The 14,809-nt window shown below is 19.7% G+C and overlaps 3 protein-coding genes across 3 annotated transcripts; 1 reads left to right on the top strand and 2 right to left on the bottom strand.

The window, feature by feature from the left end:
* Window positions 1–259: 259 nt before the first annotated feature.
* SRAE_X000012900 (UDP-galactose translocator) lies at window positions 260–2,946 on the bottom strand (the record flags this gene model as incomplete). Its single annotated transcript, XM_024644435.1, has 3 exons — window positions 260–604; window positions 656–1,419; window positions 2,805–2,946. 3 exons carry the CDS (start codon window positions 2,944–2,946, stop codon window positions 260–262), a joined length of 1,251 nt encoding a protein of 416 aa, XP_024509994.1.
* A 1,114-nt stretch (window positions 2,947–4,060) lies between these two features.
* On the bottom strand, window positions 4,061–5,997 carry SRAE_X000012800 (UDP-galactose translocator; the record flags this gene model as incomplete). Its single annotated transcript, XM_024644434.1, has 3 exons — window positions 4,061–4,699; window positions 4,804–5,166; window positions 5,746–5,997. The coding sequence occupies 3 exons, from the start codon at window positions 5,995–5,997 to the stop codon at window positions 4,061–4,063; spliced, it is 1,254 nt and encodes a 417-aa protein (XP_024509993.1).
* A 2,080-nt stretch (window positions 5,998–8,077) lies between these two features.
* SRAE_X000012700 (Elongation of very long chain fatty acids protein) lies at window positions 8,078–11,291 on the top strand (the record flags this gene model as incomplete). Its single annotated transcript, XM_024644433.1, has 5 exons — window positions 8,078–8,625; window positions 8,682–8,960; window positions 10,211–10,232; window positions 10,404–10,535; window positions 10,584–11,291. The coding sequence occupies 5 exons, from the start codon at window positions 8,078–8,080 to the stop codon at window positions 11,289–11,291; spliced, it is 1,689 nt and encodes a 562-aa protein (XP_024509992.1).
* Between the last annotated feature and the right edge of the window lie 3,518 nt (window positions 11,292–14,809).

Below are 14,809 nucleotides of genomic sequence, written 5' to 3'. Positions count from 1 at the left end.
ACTATAAAAAAAATATATTTAATATATTATAATTATTCATATATAATAAACTTTAAGATATTTAATGTTTAAAAACAGTTATATAAAATTAAAAATAAAATAACGTTTAAGATGATTAGATAAAAATTATCAAAATTATACGATTTTAAATGAAAAAATATATAACCATATATAAAAGATGAATCAAAAAAAAAAATTATAATATTAATAATTAATATAAAACATATACAATAATTATGTTGGTTCATTATCGTCAATGTTAAACATTTGACTTATTCAAAAGATTGTTCATTTCAAGTTGTGTCTGAGCTGTTTGTGGTGGTGATTTGTATGGGAAGACAGAATATACAATTACAGCCAATATAACTAATGCAGCACCAATAATAAAAATGTATGAAGGAATGAAATTGAAAAGATAAATTGATGCAATTGTACTAACTATAATAGCGACAGACGTAGCAAATCCTTTTAAAATATTGTCTGCATACTTAATAACAACTGCGACAATTAAACCACCGACTGCATTAATTAATACTGTTATCCATACTAACAAATCAAATCCTTGCATGAAACCATCTTTCATAACCTTGTCTCCGTCTTTAATCTATAAAAAATATATATATATATAATTAATATATTATTTTCTTTAACATACCATAGTTATTGCAAAAAGAAGTGGTAATGATAATGTTGCTAGTTGAATATTTCTAGTCCAAAGTGATACTTTACTATATTTTAACATTTTCTCTAAATAAATTCCTGCGAATCCGGATAAAACACATGCTGTTATAACAAAAGTTAATCCTAAAACACTATTCTGATAACGTTCCTCTTTTGGAAGAGTAACAATCGTTGAACTAATAAATTCTTCTAACTTTTCTGTAGTAATTTCCAATGGTGATGCTGTTGTAGTAACATTAATAGGTGCCACATTCTTTTTAGAACTTGAAAATTTTACATCATATTGAACAATAACAACTCCACTAAACAAAACTAATAGAGAAATCCATTGTAAAACAGATAATTTGCGGCGCAATATTACAACTGTAAAAATAGCAGTAGTTAAAATTTTCAACTGATAAGTAACCATAAATGTTGCAGCTTCAAGATGTGATACGGCATGATATAACAACATATTTTGAACAGAATATATTAATGCTGGTACTGCTGTTTTTAAAAATTCTTTATATTCAACAAAAAAATTTGTATATAAACATATTATGGCATTTTTTAAACCTTTTTGTTCACCAACTAATAAAAAAAATCCAATCACAAGTTTCATAACTTCACCCCAAAAAACTGAAACAGATGAAAGGAACATAGTTGTTCCCGGTCTTGATCGTACATGTCGCATAAACAAAACATTTAAAGCATTTTGAGCGACTAATATAAATAAAGACAGATACTTGATGACATTTGCTAAAAATTAAAAAACATTTATCAATTATTTGGTATTTAATGAATATATATTGATGTTATAAACATATGTATTAAATTATTTAAAATCAACTTTGTAAAATGTAAATTATTTTGTTAAATAAAATAATTTTAAAATTAACTAAACATAAAACAAAATCTAAAGAGTATTAAAAATCAAAAAACATTAAGCTGAAATAATGATACTTGAAATATAATATAAAATAGATAGAAAAAAGGATATATTAAATTTCTCATTTCTGTATTTTCACCTAGTTTTTATGTATGGTAAGAATATATTGTTTGTAAAAATGACGTCTTACATTGAAATAAAAAAAAACTTATATATAAGAAATATAATTAATATATTTCACGATAAATAATAGTCATACTTTAAATCTATCAAAATATATAATATGATATCAAAAATACCAACAATGTCATTTAAAAATATTTCTACTCTCAATTGGCATAGTAAAGTAAAGAAATTATCTATATATAAACAATAATTACTATGTATTTGTTACTAATATATATATATATATATGAAAATATATTCATCAATAAAAATTTTAAATTAATAAAATATGGATAGAAAAATGTAGTATTTTAAAAAAAAATATATATGCTAAGTATTATGTTATAAATTAACACTATGCAATTAATAAAATAATAGTTAACAATAGGTTTATAAAATAAGATGGCGCTTTTCTATTTTACTGTTCAATAAAACCTAACTATAATAAAAACATTTTTTGTGAAATACTTAAATGTTAATAAAAAGATTTGAAGATAAAAAAAAACAAGAATTTTCTAGATTTTAAAGTTTTAAAATAAACAAAAAAAAATGATTAGATGAAAAAGTTCTAGTTTATCATTTTTCATGGAAATAAATTTAAAAGTATTATAATAATAATAATATAATAGAAGAGAATGTTCAATAAAACATTACTAAAACATTTATACTTCACAAATAAACGTGACCTCCTTTTGTGTATAACAATAATGACGCGCCGCGTTTCCCAAAGTTTTATTTTAACATAATTTCTCAATAAGATTATTATAAAGTTGTGGAAAAATACTAATAGAAGAATTAGTTTTTTTTTTTATATATATAAATGTTAATTTGGAGAAAGAAGGACATGTGTCAAAAAAATTTTTTTCATCATTACTTTATATAATATATTAATTTTTGATGCTTAATCAAAAATGAAATATTTAAAAATTATTATAATACAAAAATATTAATTTTAACTAACTAAAATGTAATTTATAATGGATAACTACTTAAACATGTTGTATTCAAAGTTAAATTGAGGTAATGTTATTATATAAATATAATATTTTAAGTAGTGATAGGAGTAAAATAATTTATTTAAATATAATACCTGTCTGTGAAGTTGATTCTGGTTTTTTAGTTTCCTTATTGTCATTTTCTTGAGTAGGTTGGATTTCTTTTTTTAATTCAATTTTTTCTTCAATTGATATAGGATTTTGAATAGTATCATTTGTTTTTATTTCCGACATCATCAAATAATTTTAATTAAAATTATTTTATTAGATAAAACTATAATATTTTTAATAAGTATTATTTAATTAATAATATTTTATTATAAAAGTACTTATAAGGTGTTTATAAAGAATAACAATTTAGCGTGAAATAATAAAACGAGATAAAGTTTATCTTTACAAAACATAAACTAGCTTTTAAAATAAAAGTAAAAATTAATTTAACAAATAAAAGATTTTATAATATGATATGTAAACTTGACTATAAATCTAGGCATTATTTTTACATATATTAAAAAAATACATATATATATTAAATATTGTACACAAAAAGAATGATTAATAAAAATAATTATAGTCATTTTTTAATAATAATTCATTTTAAAATATATATACCTTTAAATATTAAATTTTTAATTATAAAGGACACATATTTTAAGATGCAATAACAAGTTTCGTAGAAAGTATTTATTTAAAAAAAAACAATATTACAAAAAAAAAAGTTAAATTATATGTTGATTAACACGTTCTCAAAAATTACGATATATTGCAATAATAATTATAGTTGAAATTTTAAAATATTGATAATATGAATAAAATATTGCGTTTATTTTCTCAGTAAATGTTATATTTTATAATATATGTAGGTAAATTATATTTTTATAAGTTAAATATAAATATTTTTTTGTATTTAAAGTTAAAAAAATCTATTTAAATAAAATGTAGATTTTTTTGACACTGTTAATGATATGAAACAAAAATTTATCGATGATTTAAAATTGGAACTATAGCCTTGGCTTTTTAGTATGTTATATTTTTCCAGTATAATAGATAACAAAGAGGGTTCTGTTTATAAATTGTTTCTTGTATATATATATATATATATTTAATAAATAGAGCCAAGTATATTGAGGTGCCTTGATGATGGTGTAAATTAAAGTTATTGTCTTATCATAGAAAGATTTTATAAGACTGACATAAAAAATAAAAGTTAAACTTTTGTTTATACATATATAAATATATTTTAATATTAATAAATGTTAGTTTTATATAATAATTAAAAATGATCACTAACTATCTAATAATGACAGTTACAATATTTAATCAAAACATATGTATATATATAAGCATTTTATCAAACAACTGTTTGTTTCTTTAACAATTTTACGAAAATATTTGTGGAACTATATAAAAATATACTAAATATAACAAGTCCAGCACCTATACTAAATAGTGCATTTGGGATAAATGAAAAAAAATACATTGATCCAACAGTGCTTAAGATAATTGATACTGACGTGGCAAAATTTTTAGCTATATTATCTGCATATTTAATGCATACAGCAACTGATAAACCCCCTACTCCATACCAAAATACAGTCAACCACACAACAAAGTCATACCCATAATAAATACCTTTCTCAATTATATATGACCCATCTTGTGTAAACATGCTTATAAAACTAGCAGGTATAGAAAAAATAGCCATTTGAACATTTCTCATCCAAATAGAAACAGGAGCAGAACCTTTTAAAATTTTTTCAAAATATACACCAGCAAATCCTGATAAACAACATGCTCCAACAACAGCTAATGAACCTATGAAAGGTTTCTGATTAGGATCTAAACCACCAGTCTTTCCTGTTTGCATTTGAACAAGGGAAACACCAATAAATAATATTACTAATGCAATCCATTGAGTTTTTAAAAGAGTTTTCCTTAATAATGTTATAGAAAAGAGGGCGGTTGTAAAAATTTTAAGTTGAGATGTAATCTAAAAAATAAAATAAAAAATTATAATAATAATAATAATATTTATTATATAATTTTTAAAATGAATGTTTAATAATAAAATTGATATTTATTTATAAAACATACCATGAAAGAAGCAGCATCAAGGTGTGATGCAGCAAGATAGAACAAGTTATTTTGCACTATATAAATCATCGCTGGAATACATACTTTTAATGTATCAAATGGTTGCCTAACAACTTGTGTATGTATTTGCTTTATCAGCCCATTGAAACTTCCTGTTTCTTGAAAAACCATGTATAAACAGATAACTACTTTAACAATTTCTGTATTAAAAACAGCTGAAGTTGCAAAAAACATCTCTTCAACATTACGTGCTCTAGAATATCGAATAAGAAGATTGTGTGCTGAATTTTGAAAAGTAAGCCATATTAATATCATTACTTTCATATTAAAATTAGTATTTTCTCTTTGAATTTCAACCATTTTCTAAAAAAAAATATTAAAATAAAAGATAATTTAAAAAAAATTAAATTAAGAATTTAAAGATAACTAATAAAATGAAGATAAATTTTTATTATAATATTTAACATCGTCTAAATCAGTAAAACTTTTTATACATTAAATAAAATCCTTTGTATCTAAAATTTGTCTACAAAAATAATATGAAGTAAAATGAGACAAAAATTAGAACAATTAGGATTGATAAACATCTTAGATAAAGATCATAATATATCTGAGTCTGAAATACTAAAATATCATTACCTTAAAATTTTATATGTCCTCATTATTTAATGTTCTAATTGAAATTTTTAAATATAAATTATATATAACAATATCTTATAATGTTTAAAAAATATATCTATTTATGTTAAAAAATATTTATTAGAATAATGATATTAATATTTGTCCAAATTGTTAATCCTCATAAATATTTTAAATACATTTTTACATAAACCTTTTTGATTCTTTAAAATATTATCATATTAGTATTGAAAAAAAAAAATAAAAATTATTTTCATGAATAAAATTAATTTTTAAAAATGACGTAGGTATGATAAAACTAACCAATGAAATTTCAAATTTATCTTTTATTTTTGATGCAGCAAATTTTGCCATTTTTGTGAAACCTTTAATATCCCGTCTTTTTGGTTTAATTTTTAGTTTATCTCTTCTTTTATTATCATTCTTATTAGAAGTATTAAAATCATATGAATCTTTTAATAATGTCTGAGTTTCATCTACATTTAAAACTTGATCATCCATACTTAATTCATTTAAATTATTAGCCTTATTATTCATATTAATACCATTTTCCATTATAATCTACAATTCAAATTTTTATTAAAATTAATATATAATTTTTTGGTTAAATATTAATAAAAAAAAAAATAAATTGTAAAATTTTTACTTTATTAATAGAAAAATTATATTATGCCAAAAATAAGTATTAATGTATGAAGATAATATTAATTATAAACAAATATAAAAACGTGGAAGTATAAATTACTTTGTATAATAAAAAAAAAAGAGTAAATCAACTATATTGTTATCTAAAATAAATAATAAAAACTTTTTTCCAATAGCATAAATGCGAACTTCTAGACAAGATGAGTTATATTGAGGATAAAGATTTAATGAGTAAAATGAAATAAAAAAAAAGTTTATTACAATTGTATATCTATTAAATATAAACAAATACATCATAATAGCTATATATATGAGTAAAAATTTTTATCAAGATTATGTAAATTATTAACAAAAAAGATTTTAATTTTTTATAATTTTTAAAATATTAAAATTCCAAGTTTAATTTACAAAAATCAAGTTTTTAATATAAAATTTTAATATAATATAAAGCTAATTTATTTAAATAATCCATTTTATTGTAATTATTGATACAATATGTGTATAATTAAATTATTTTATTTGAATTTGTTATAATTTCACATTACTATCTTTTATTATAAAGAGTAATACTTTTTAAAATTTATAATAAACAATTATTTGGAGTTAAAATGTATTGTATTTTGTTTATTTAAATATTTTTAAAATATACATATAAATCCTATACATTTTAAAAGTTTTTATTTTTCAACAAGTTGGACTTTCAAAAAAAAAATAAACTTATTAATATGTCCTTGAAAATATTTTTATTTTTACAAAAAAATAAATGAATAAACGATATATCATGTTATATCATTTCACATGATATTCAGACCATATAAAATGGCGTGAGAGGTTTGACAAATGTATTATTAGATGGAGTACAATTTAATTTAAAAAAGGTTATAATTCATAAAAGCGTGTTGTAAGATAAAAAAAAAATTTTTTAATTTACAACTGATTATTTTATATATATATATGCAATGTTTATAGTTATTCTTATCATTTGTAATAATATATAATTTAAATTCTTGATAAAATTTGTAAAGAATTTATTTATTATTTTTTTTTTTCTTTATCTATCTTTTATTAATATTTTATTTTATTACGAGAAGGAGTGAGAAAATGAGAGAGAGAAATAGAAAGAGGAAAAAAGAGAGAGAAAAAAGTTTTATTTTACTTATAAATACTAACTTTTTTTTTTCTTTTATATAAAGTAAAAATAATGATTAATAAAAGTATATACTATGTTAAGATACAATAATATTATAAGAGTTATTGTTAGTACAATGTTGATACATTATAATAGAAATTATTTTTGAAACTTTATTTAACTTAATAAGATATATTATTTAATATACCTATTTACAAAATTAAATTATTAGTAAACACATGATATTAATTATTTATTTTAAAGATAAAAAAGAACTTTGGACCTAAAGATACTTTTACTAAAAGCAAGACTTATTAGTATTAAATAAATATTAAAATTATATATTTATATGTGTAAGTGTATGTATTAGAAGGCTGATAACATTAGAATTAAATACCCAAGAGTAGGTTAGTTTACTGATAAGAAGTATTATATAACTTTTGTAAACGAAAATAAGGATTACAATTTATGTGTATTATATTGGTAAGGTAGCTTTTTGAATCTTTTAACATTTGCCACATATTGTTAAATTATTATAATTAATTCCTTTTTACTATTGTAAGGTAAATAAATCGTATCTGAGAAGTAATATTGTAGGCTTTCCACTCTTTAAAGTATCAACTAAATAAATATATATATATATATTTAAAATGTCTTACGACGTTCAACATTTAAAAAAAAAAGTAGAAATATATTTTTATTTAAAATAATAATACTTAATTTATAATTGTTTTATAGAAAATTTTATATAAAATGAATATAAATATTTTTATATTTAAATTATATTACTTTTATACAATTTTTTTTATTATTATTAATATCTTTATAATATAATTTAAAAATTCTTTAGATATTTATATGATGACTAATAGTTCTATTCCATATGTTTCTATGACAGATATTCTTTTTGCCGAAAAATGGTCAAATATTGAGGCAAAACATTTCATGTCACACTGGGTTCCAACATGTGCCTGGATTTCAATTGCCTATGTTTTTGTTGTATTTGTGGGACAAAGAATTATGAAAAACAGAGAAGCCTTTGATTTACAAAATTTCGTTGGAATATGGAATCTTGGATTTTCATTATTCTCTGCTATTGATTTATATTTTCTTTTACCTGAATTAATTAAATCAGTCAAAGATCTTGGATTTTTTGGATCATATTGTTATAATGCTACATATTATACTGATCAAATATCAGGATATTGGGGATGGATGTTTGTTATGAGTAAATTACCTGAACTTGGTGATACTATATTATTAATTCTCAGAAAAAAGCCAGTTATATTTATGCATTGGTATCATCATGCTCTTACATTTTATTATGCTTCATTAACATACTCTGAAAGTCAGGCATGGGCTAGATGGTCATTAGTTATGAATCTTGCTGTACATACAATTATGTATTTGTAAGTTTAAAAAAAATATCATTATATAATTAATAATAAAATATAATTTTTTTTAGCTATTTTGGTACATCTGCCTTTGGTAAAAGGTATCCAAATGCTGTAAGACAATTTATTACAACAATTCAACTTACCCAATTTGTTATATCTGTTGGAATATTTTCACATCTTGTTTATATAATGACAAATGGAAATGTTGAAAAATGTAATACATCATGGAATGTTCTAGCAATTGGAGGTGTTATGTATTTAAGTTATTTGTATTTGTTTGGTGAATTCTTCTACAAAGCTTATATTGCACCTAAAAAAGGATCCAGCAAGAAAACAAAGAAAAACGAGTAGCCTAAATACACTTAAATTTCGTAAAAAAAAATAGTCAAAATCTTTTTTTTAAATTCTCATTTTTAAGTTTTATTAACTTGTATTCATTTTTAATGATATGTTATAAATATTCTTAATATTTTTTTACATATAAATATCTTATTTTATTATTAAACAATTTTTTTGAAACAGATAAATTAAGAATGATAAAATAATCTCTTTTAAAAATAATCTAACTCTTATGATAATGGTAAGTTTTTTTTTTATAATACTAAATACTTAACTTGTTTTTAAAATAAAGTTGTTTAATTAACATTTTGATAATTTGCAAATTACTAATTTGAAATAGTCTTTAATTTTTTTACCTATAATCATATTATTTGTAAGGAGAAAAATCGTCTGATCATCATCAGATATTACTTTTGCGTTTTAGTTATTATCAATAAAATAAAATATCAATAACATTTAAATGTGTTTAACGGAAGAAAAAAATTTATTGCCATAAAACTGTTTCTTTTGAATATTAATATAATATTAAAAGGAAAGAGAAGTGATAAAATTTTCAAAAAAACTGGTATTATATACGATGATAGATTCAATAGTTTCTTCTACATTTTAATAAATAGTTTTTTTTTTATTAATTCAAATTCAATGTTATATAATAAAAGTAGAAGTAGCAAAATTTTGATAATGTTTTGAAATATTAATTAAAAAATTAACCAAAACAAGAAATCTTAATTATTTCTTTGTCTTTTTTTCACAAATACTTTTATTAAATTAACATTTTTTTTTTGTAAAATTGTTGAAGTTATTAGTAAAATAATTTTTTTTCTCTTTTCTTTATATTTAAATAAGTTATGAATGCTTACTTTACATTAAAATTACAACATAATAAAATATTCTTTTATCTTAATATCAATGTATTTGAGAGCATTAGTTGTTTCAAAATTATTACTTTACACAAAATCATCTATATGGCCTGATATTACAAAGACAAATTTTTAATTGTAAATGATTAACGAAATAGTAATGTAATAGTTTGTACTTTGGACAGCGCTTCAATACCTATATCTAATTTTTGTTAAATAGTATACAGCTTCCCAATCATCCCAATATTTTTAATTTAAACTATTTTTGATTCATTCAACTGTTAAATAATATATTTTTATTCATCTTAAAAATTAAGTAAAAAAAAATAAAAAAAAATATCTACCTATATTATATATTTATATAATATTTTACTAAATATTATCATATTATACAATAGACTTATCAAGAATGTTGATACAGTATCAAAAAATTGTAATGATAAGATTATATTTAAAACTTTTACCAATTATTTGATATAACCCATTATTCTTACTATTTTTAATTTGATTTAATTTACCTATTACTTTTTTTTTTTAAATTACTTATGATAATTATTTTTTAAAGAAAACATGGCATCTGCTTTACTTAAGGGTCTCCCAGACAAAGTTCTTTCATCACCAAAATTTGATTTTGATGGATTTATTGATATTGTAACTTCATCAAAATTCGATGATAAAAAAGGAAGAGATTGGATTATTGAACATTTTCCATTAACTATTCAAGTAGGTTTATTTTTTTAAAAAATAATTTTAATTTTGTTATTTATATAGCTTTCAATGGTTTATGTTGTTACAATATTTTCAATCAAATATATTATGAAAAATCGTCAACCATTCCAACTTACACTTCCTCTTAATATTTGGAATGCATTTTTGTCTGTTTTTTCAATCACTGGAACATTAATGTTATCAAGTGAATTTTTTACAACAATTCAAGAACGTGGAATTTATGGATCATATTGTAAAATAGGTGATATGAATAAGGGTGTTAGTGGTTATTGGGTATGGCTTTTTATGGTTTCAAAGATGTTTGAACTTATTGATACAGTATTTCTTGTTCTTAGAAAAAAACCACTCATGTTTCTTCATTGGTATCATCATATACTTACTGTCATGTACTCATTCTTTTCATATCCATACACACCAGGTTTTAATAGATGGGGTATTTATTTAAATTTCTTTGTGCATGCTTTTATGTATACATATTATTTTATTGCTTCAATGAAAATTAGAGTCCCAAAAGCTATTGCCCAATCAATTACATCAATTCAAATTATACAATTTGTTATCTCATGTGGTATTCTTCTTCACCTCTTTTTTGCTATGTATATATTTGGAGATAAATGTGACTTTGATGATACTGTTTTTAAAGTTGCAACAGTCATGGAAGTATCATATCTTCTTCTTTTTATTAACTTCTTTGTTCAAAGATATATCAAAGGTGGTAAACCAAAAACAAAAAAAGTTAAAAGTAATTAGAGAAAGTATTTATATACTTCATTATCAAATATCAACAAATATAAAATATGAAGCAATTGTTAGAATATTTTTTAGTTTTTTTTAGTTAAATTACCATATAATTGTTTAATTTTTTTTATCTTAATTAATTATAGAAATAGCTTAAAATTTTTTTTTATAATAGTATCGTAATTGTTAGGATATAGATATTAATCTATTATTTTTTTATTTTTACTGTCATTATGTAAAATTTTTTTTATAACAATAAATAAAATTTCACGAGTCATTTAAATATTTTTAAAAACATAAACAATATTTACATTTAAAAATTTTATAATCAAATTGTTATATTTTATTAATACATAAATTTTTTTTACCATATAAAGAATGTTTTAAAGAAATTTAAGAGTAATCTTATAAACTTTTTAATATAAACTATTATTAAGCTCTTTTTTTCAAAAAAAGAAAAAAAAAATTTTATTTAAAACATAAAATTGTTGATATTAATATAGAAAAATTTTTCTCTAAAATCACGATTCATGCAATTTTTTGGGAAATATTATTAAGTTATATTAATATAAAGGAAAAAAGTTTTAAATTATGGTAATTTAAAAATATAAATTTATAAATTCTTTACTTGGTGTTTATTCTTTGAAAAATTTTCTTATGTTTATTTTATAAAAAAAATAGTTTATAAAATTATTTTAAAAAGGTAATAATACTTTATATTAAAATATTATATATAAGAATTTTAATAAAGATATATGAAAACTTTTATTTAAAGAAACATTTAATTTTATTTGAAAAAAAAATTTTGTTAACAAAAATTATTTGATAAAAGTATCAGAATTGATATTATCATAAAATAGGTCAAAAAAAAATGTATATCTACTAAAATAGATTATTATAAATTAAACATGAAAATTTACAAAATGATTGTCCCTAATAAAATATATTTTAATTTTGCATTATCATCTATCAATTTGGATTATAATATTTCATTGTTTGAAAAAGTGAATTTGGTGGTACAATCAAATGAAGTTTGTGTTTGATGTTATTTTGTAAAACTTTACAATTAAAAAGAAGGTCAATTACATGCTTATGAAATATTTGTTGTACTTTTTTAGATATTTACTAGTTTAATTATAATAAATTTTAAATGATTATAAATGGAAACAATGATAGAATTTTTTTTATATTGTCTTAAATAGTAAACTTGAATTTATGGAATGAAAATCATCATAAATAAATATATATATATATATATATATATGTATATATATATATAGATATACATTGACTTTACTATTGACAGGACAAAATAATATCCCTACTTTAAATGTAAATATACAAATCTCCTTCAAATATGTAAATATATCACAAATTATTATATTGAAAAGTAAAGTATTTACCGAAATGATAATAAATTTTTCTCTGATATATTTAATATATTATTTTAATGATCCAATTTATAATCCTTCATGGATAAGACTAACATTTTTTTTTCTAATAAAATTTATATATATATATATATAAAGATATTTGTACTATTAGTAATTTAAAAGAATGATAAACTTTTTTGATAAAATTTATCATTAACATTTTATATAAAAAAGTATATTATAAATTAAAAATTTTCCTTAAGCATTTTACAATTATCATTTTTAAAATGGTAAATCTTTTAAAATCATAGTGCTTGAATCTATTACTTAAATTAAAATAACATCTTTTAAAAGTACAGCATATAAAATGTCTAAATTATTTATCAATTATCAAGCATTATAAAATAAAAATAAATTTAGATATATATATATATATGTGTAGTATAAAAAAATCTATATAGTTGAAGGTAAATAATTTGACCATAAAAAAATAATATTTAAAAAGATAAAAAAAAAAATTAATGTTAAATACTATTAAATAAGTTTATTTTATTTTTAGATATATATATACTTATGGGCTTTCTATTATTGTAAAAAGTATATTTAATTATTTTTTTTACTATTTAATACATTATGAGGACTTTTTAATTGTTTCTATTGATAAAATAAATTTTTTAGTTTCAATTTTTATGATATAAATATATATATATATCATTCTCCTAATATGTAAAAATTTATATATAAATATCTTTTTTGACTTGCCTTTTTTCTTTACTGTTTTTAATACACAAATATCCATATTTGTTTGGTTGTGGAAGCTAAATAAATAGTATACTTTTTGTAATTAGAAGCTTTGAAACTTTTATAAAGCCACACCATTTTATAATTCAAAATTCAAAATATTTTAAAGCTCCGATTAAAATGGCATTTTAATAAAAACCATCTTTTTTTTCTATTTTTAAAACATCATCTAATTTTTCTAGTGTTAGAAGACAAATTATGACAATTAAAATAATGAAAGCTTATTTTATTCAAGTAAATCGGCTTTATAGCTTAAGGCGCTGTCTACCGTTTTTCTTTCAAATAATAAAAAAAAAAATTTTTTTTTTTATCACATATTTCTTTTGAAGTACCTCATCTTATAAATTTTATACTTTTATATATTTTACTAAAACAGTTCTTGAAAATTGAGTAATTTTTAACAAGTAATGTTAATCATCTATTTTAAAACTTTGTTAAAATAAATGTTTTAATTTATATTCATCAAAGTACATGTTCATATATGAGAAATATGTTTACATATTTTGTTAATTTTGTTCAATTCCTGAAAAGTGATCATTTTTATTTATATAATAGATATTAAGCTAGTGGAAAATACATGAATGTTAATAGTAGTTAAATATTCTTTAATATTCATGACTTTTCTACCTTCATTTAAATAGAAGCTTTTGTTATATATTATTATTATTTTTTTATTATGTTATGCTATTTAAAAAAAAAAATAATATGTTAGATTGAATTCTTTATTAACCAATTTTTTAAAGGGACAAAAAAAATTTTTTTTTTGACTATATAGTGTAATTAATCTTATTACAATGCTTCTGATATTCAATATAATAAATAGATATATATACTCTTTTTATCATATTCTATTTATTTTTTATATTTATATTATAAATGTTAAAATACCCAACAAATGACATGGTGTTGTATACACCTTATTATAAGAATTAACCAAAATGCCAAAAATCTGAAATATTATTTATCATATCATTTTCAACTGCCATCAAGGTAGTATAGTATAATTAATTAAAAATGTACTGGTAATTTCTATGACGTATGTATCCACCTAACATATTAATTTTAATAGAATAATGTTTTTTTTTTTATCATATTTTTTTAACAATCTTAGAATATTTTAAATTTTATTCAATACATATTTTTTTATTATTTGAATGAATTAATTCACAAGCTTTTGATATCGTTAAATATTTAATACTTCTTAATTACTAAAATCTATTTATTGTTTTACCAATATATTTCTTTATTCTTATCATTAATTATTACTTTAAAATATATATATATTTATATATTTATTTTTCTTATAATATTCCAATTGTCGACTAAAATTGATGCTGTGTATTTAGCTATGATTGA

This window comes from Strongyloides ratti (assembly GCF_001040885.1).
Source record: "Strongyloides ratti genome assembly S_ratti_ED321, chromosome : X".
NCBI lineage: Eukaryota > Metazoa > Nematoda > Chromadorea > Rhabditida > Strongyloididae > Strongyloides > Strongyloides ratti.
Note: the sequence above shows the minus strand (reverse complement) of the source record. Positions and strands in the feature narration are given on the sequence as shown.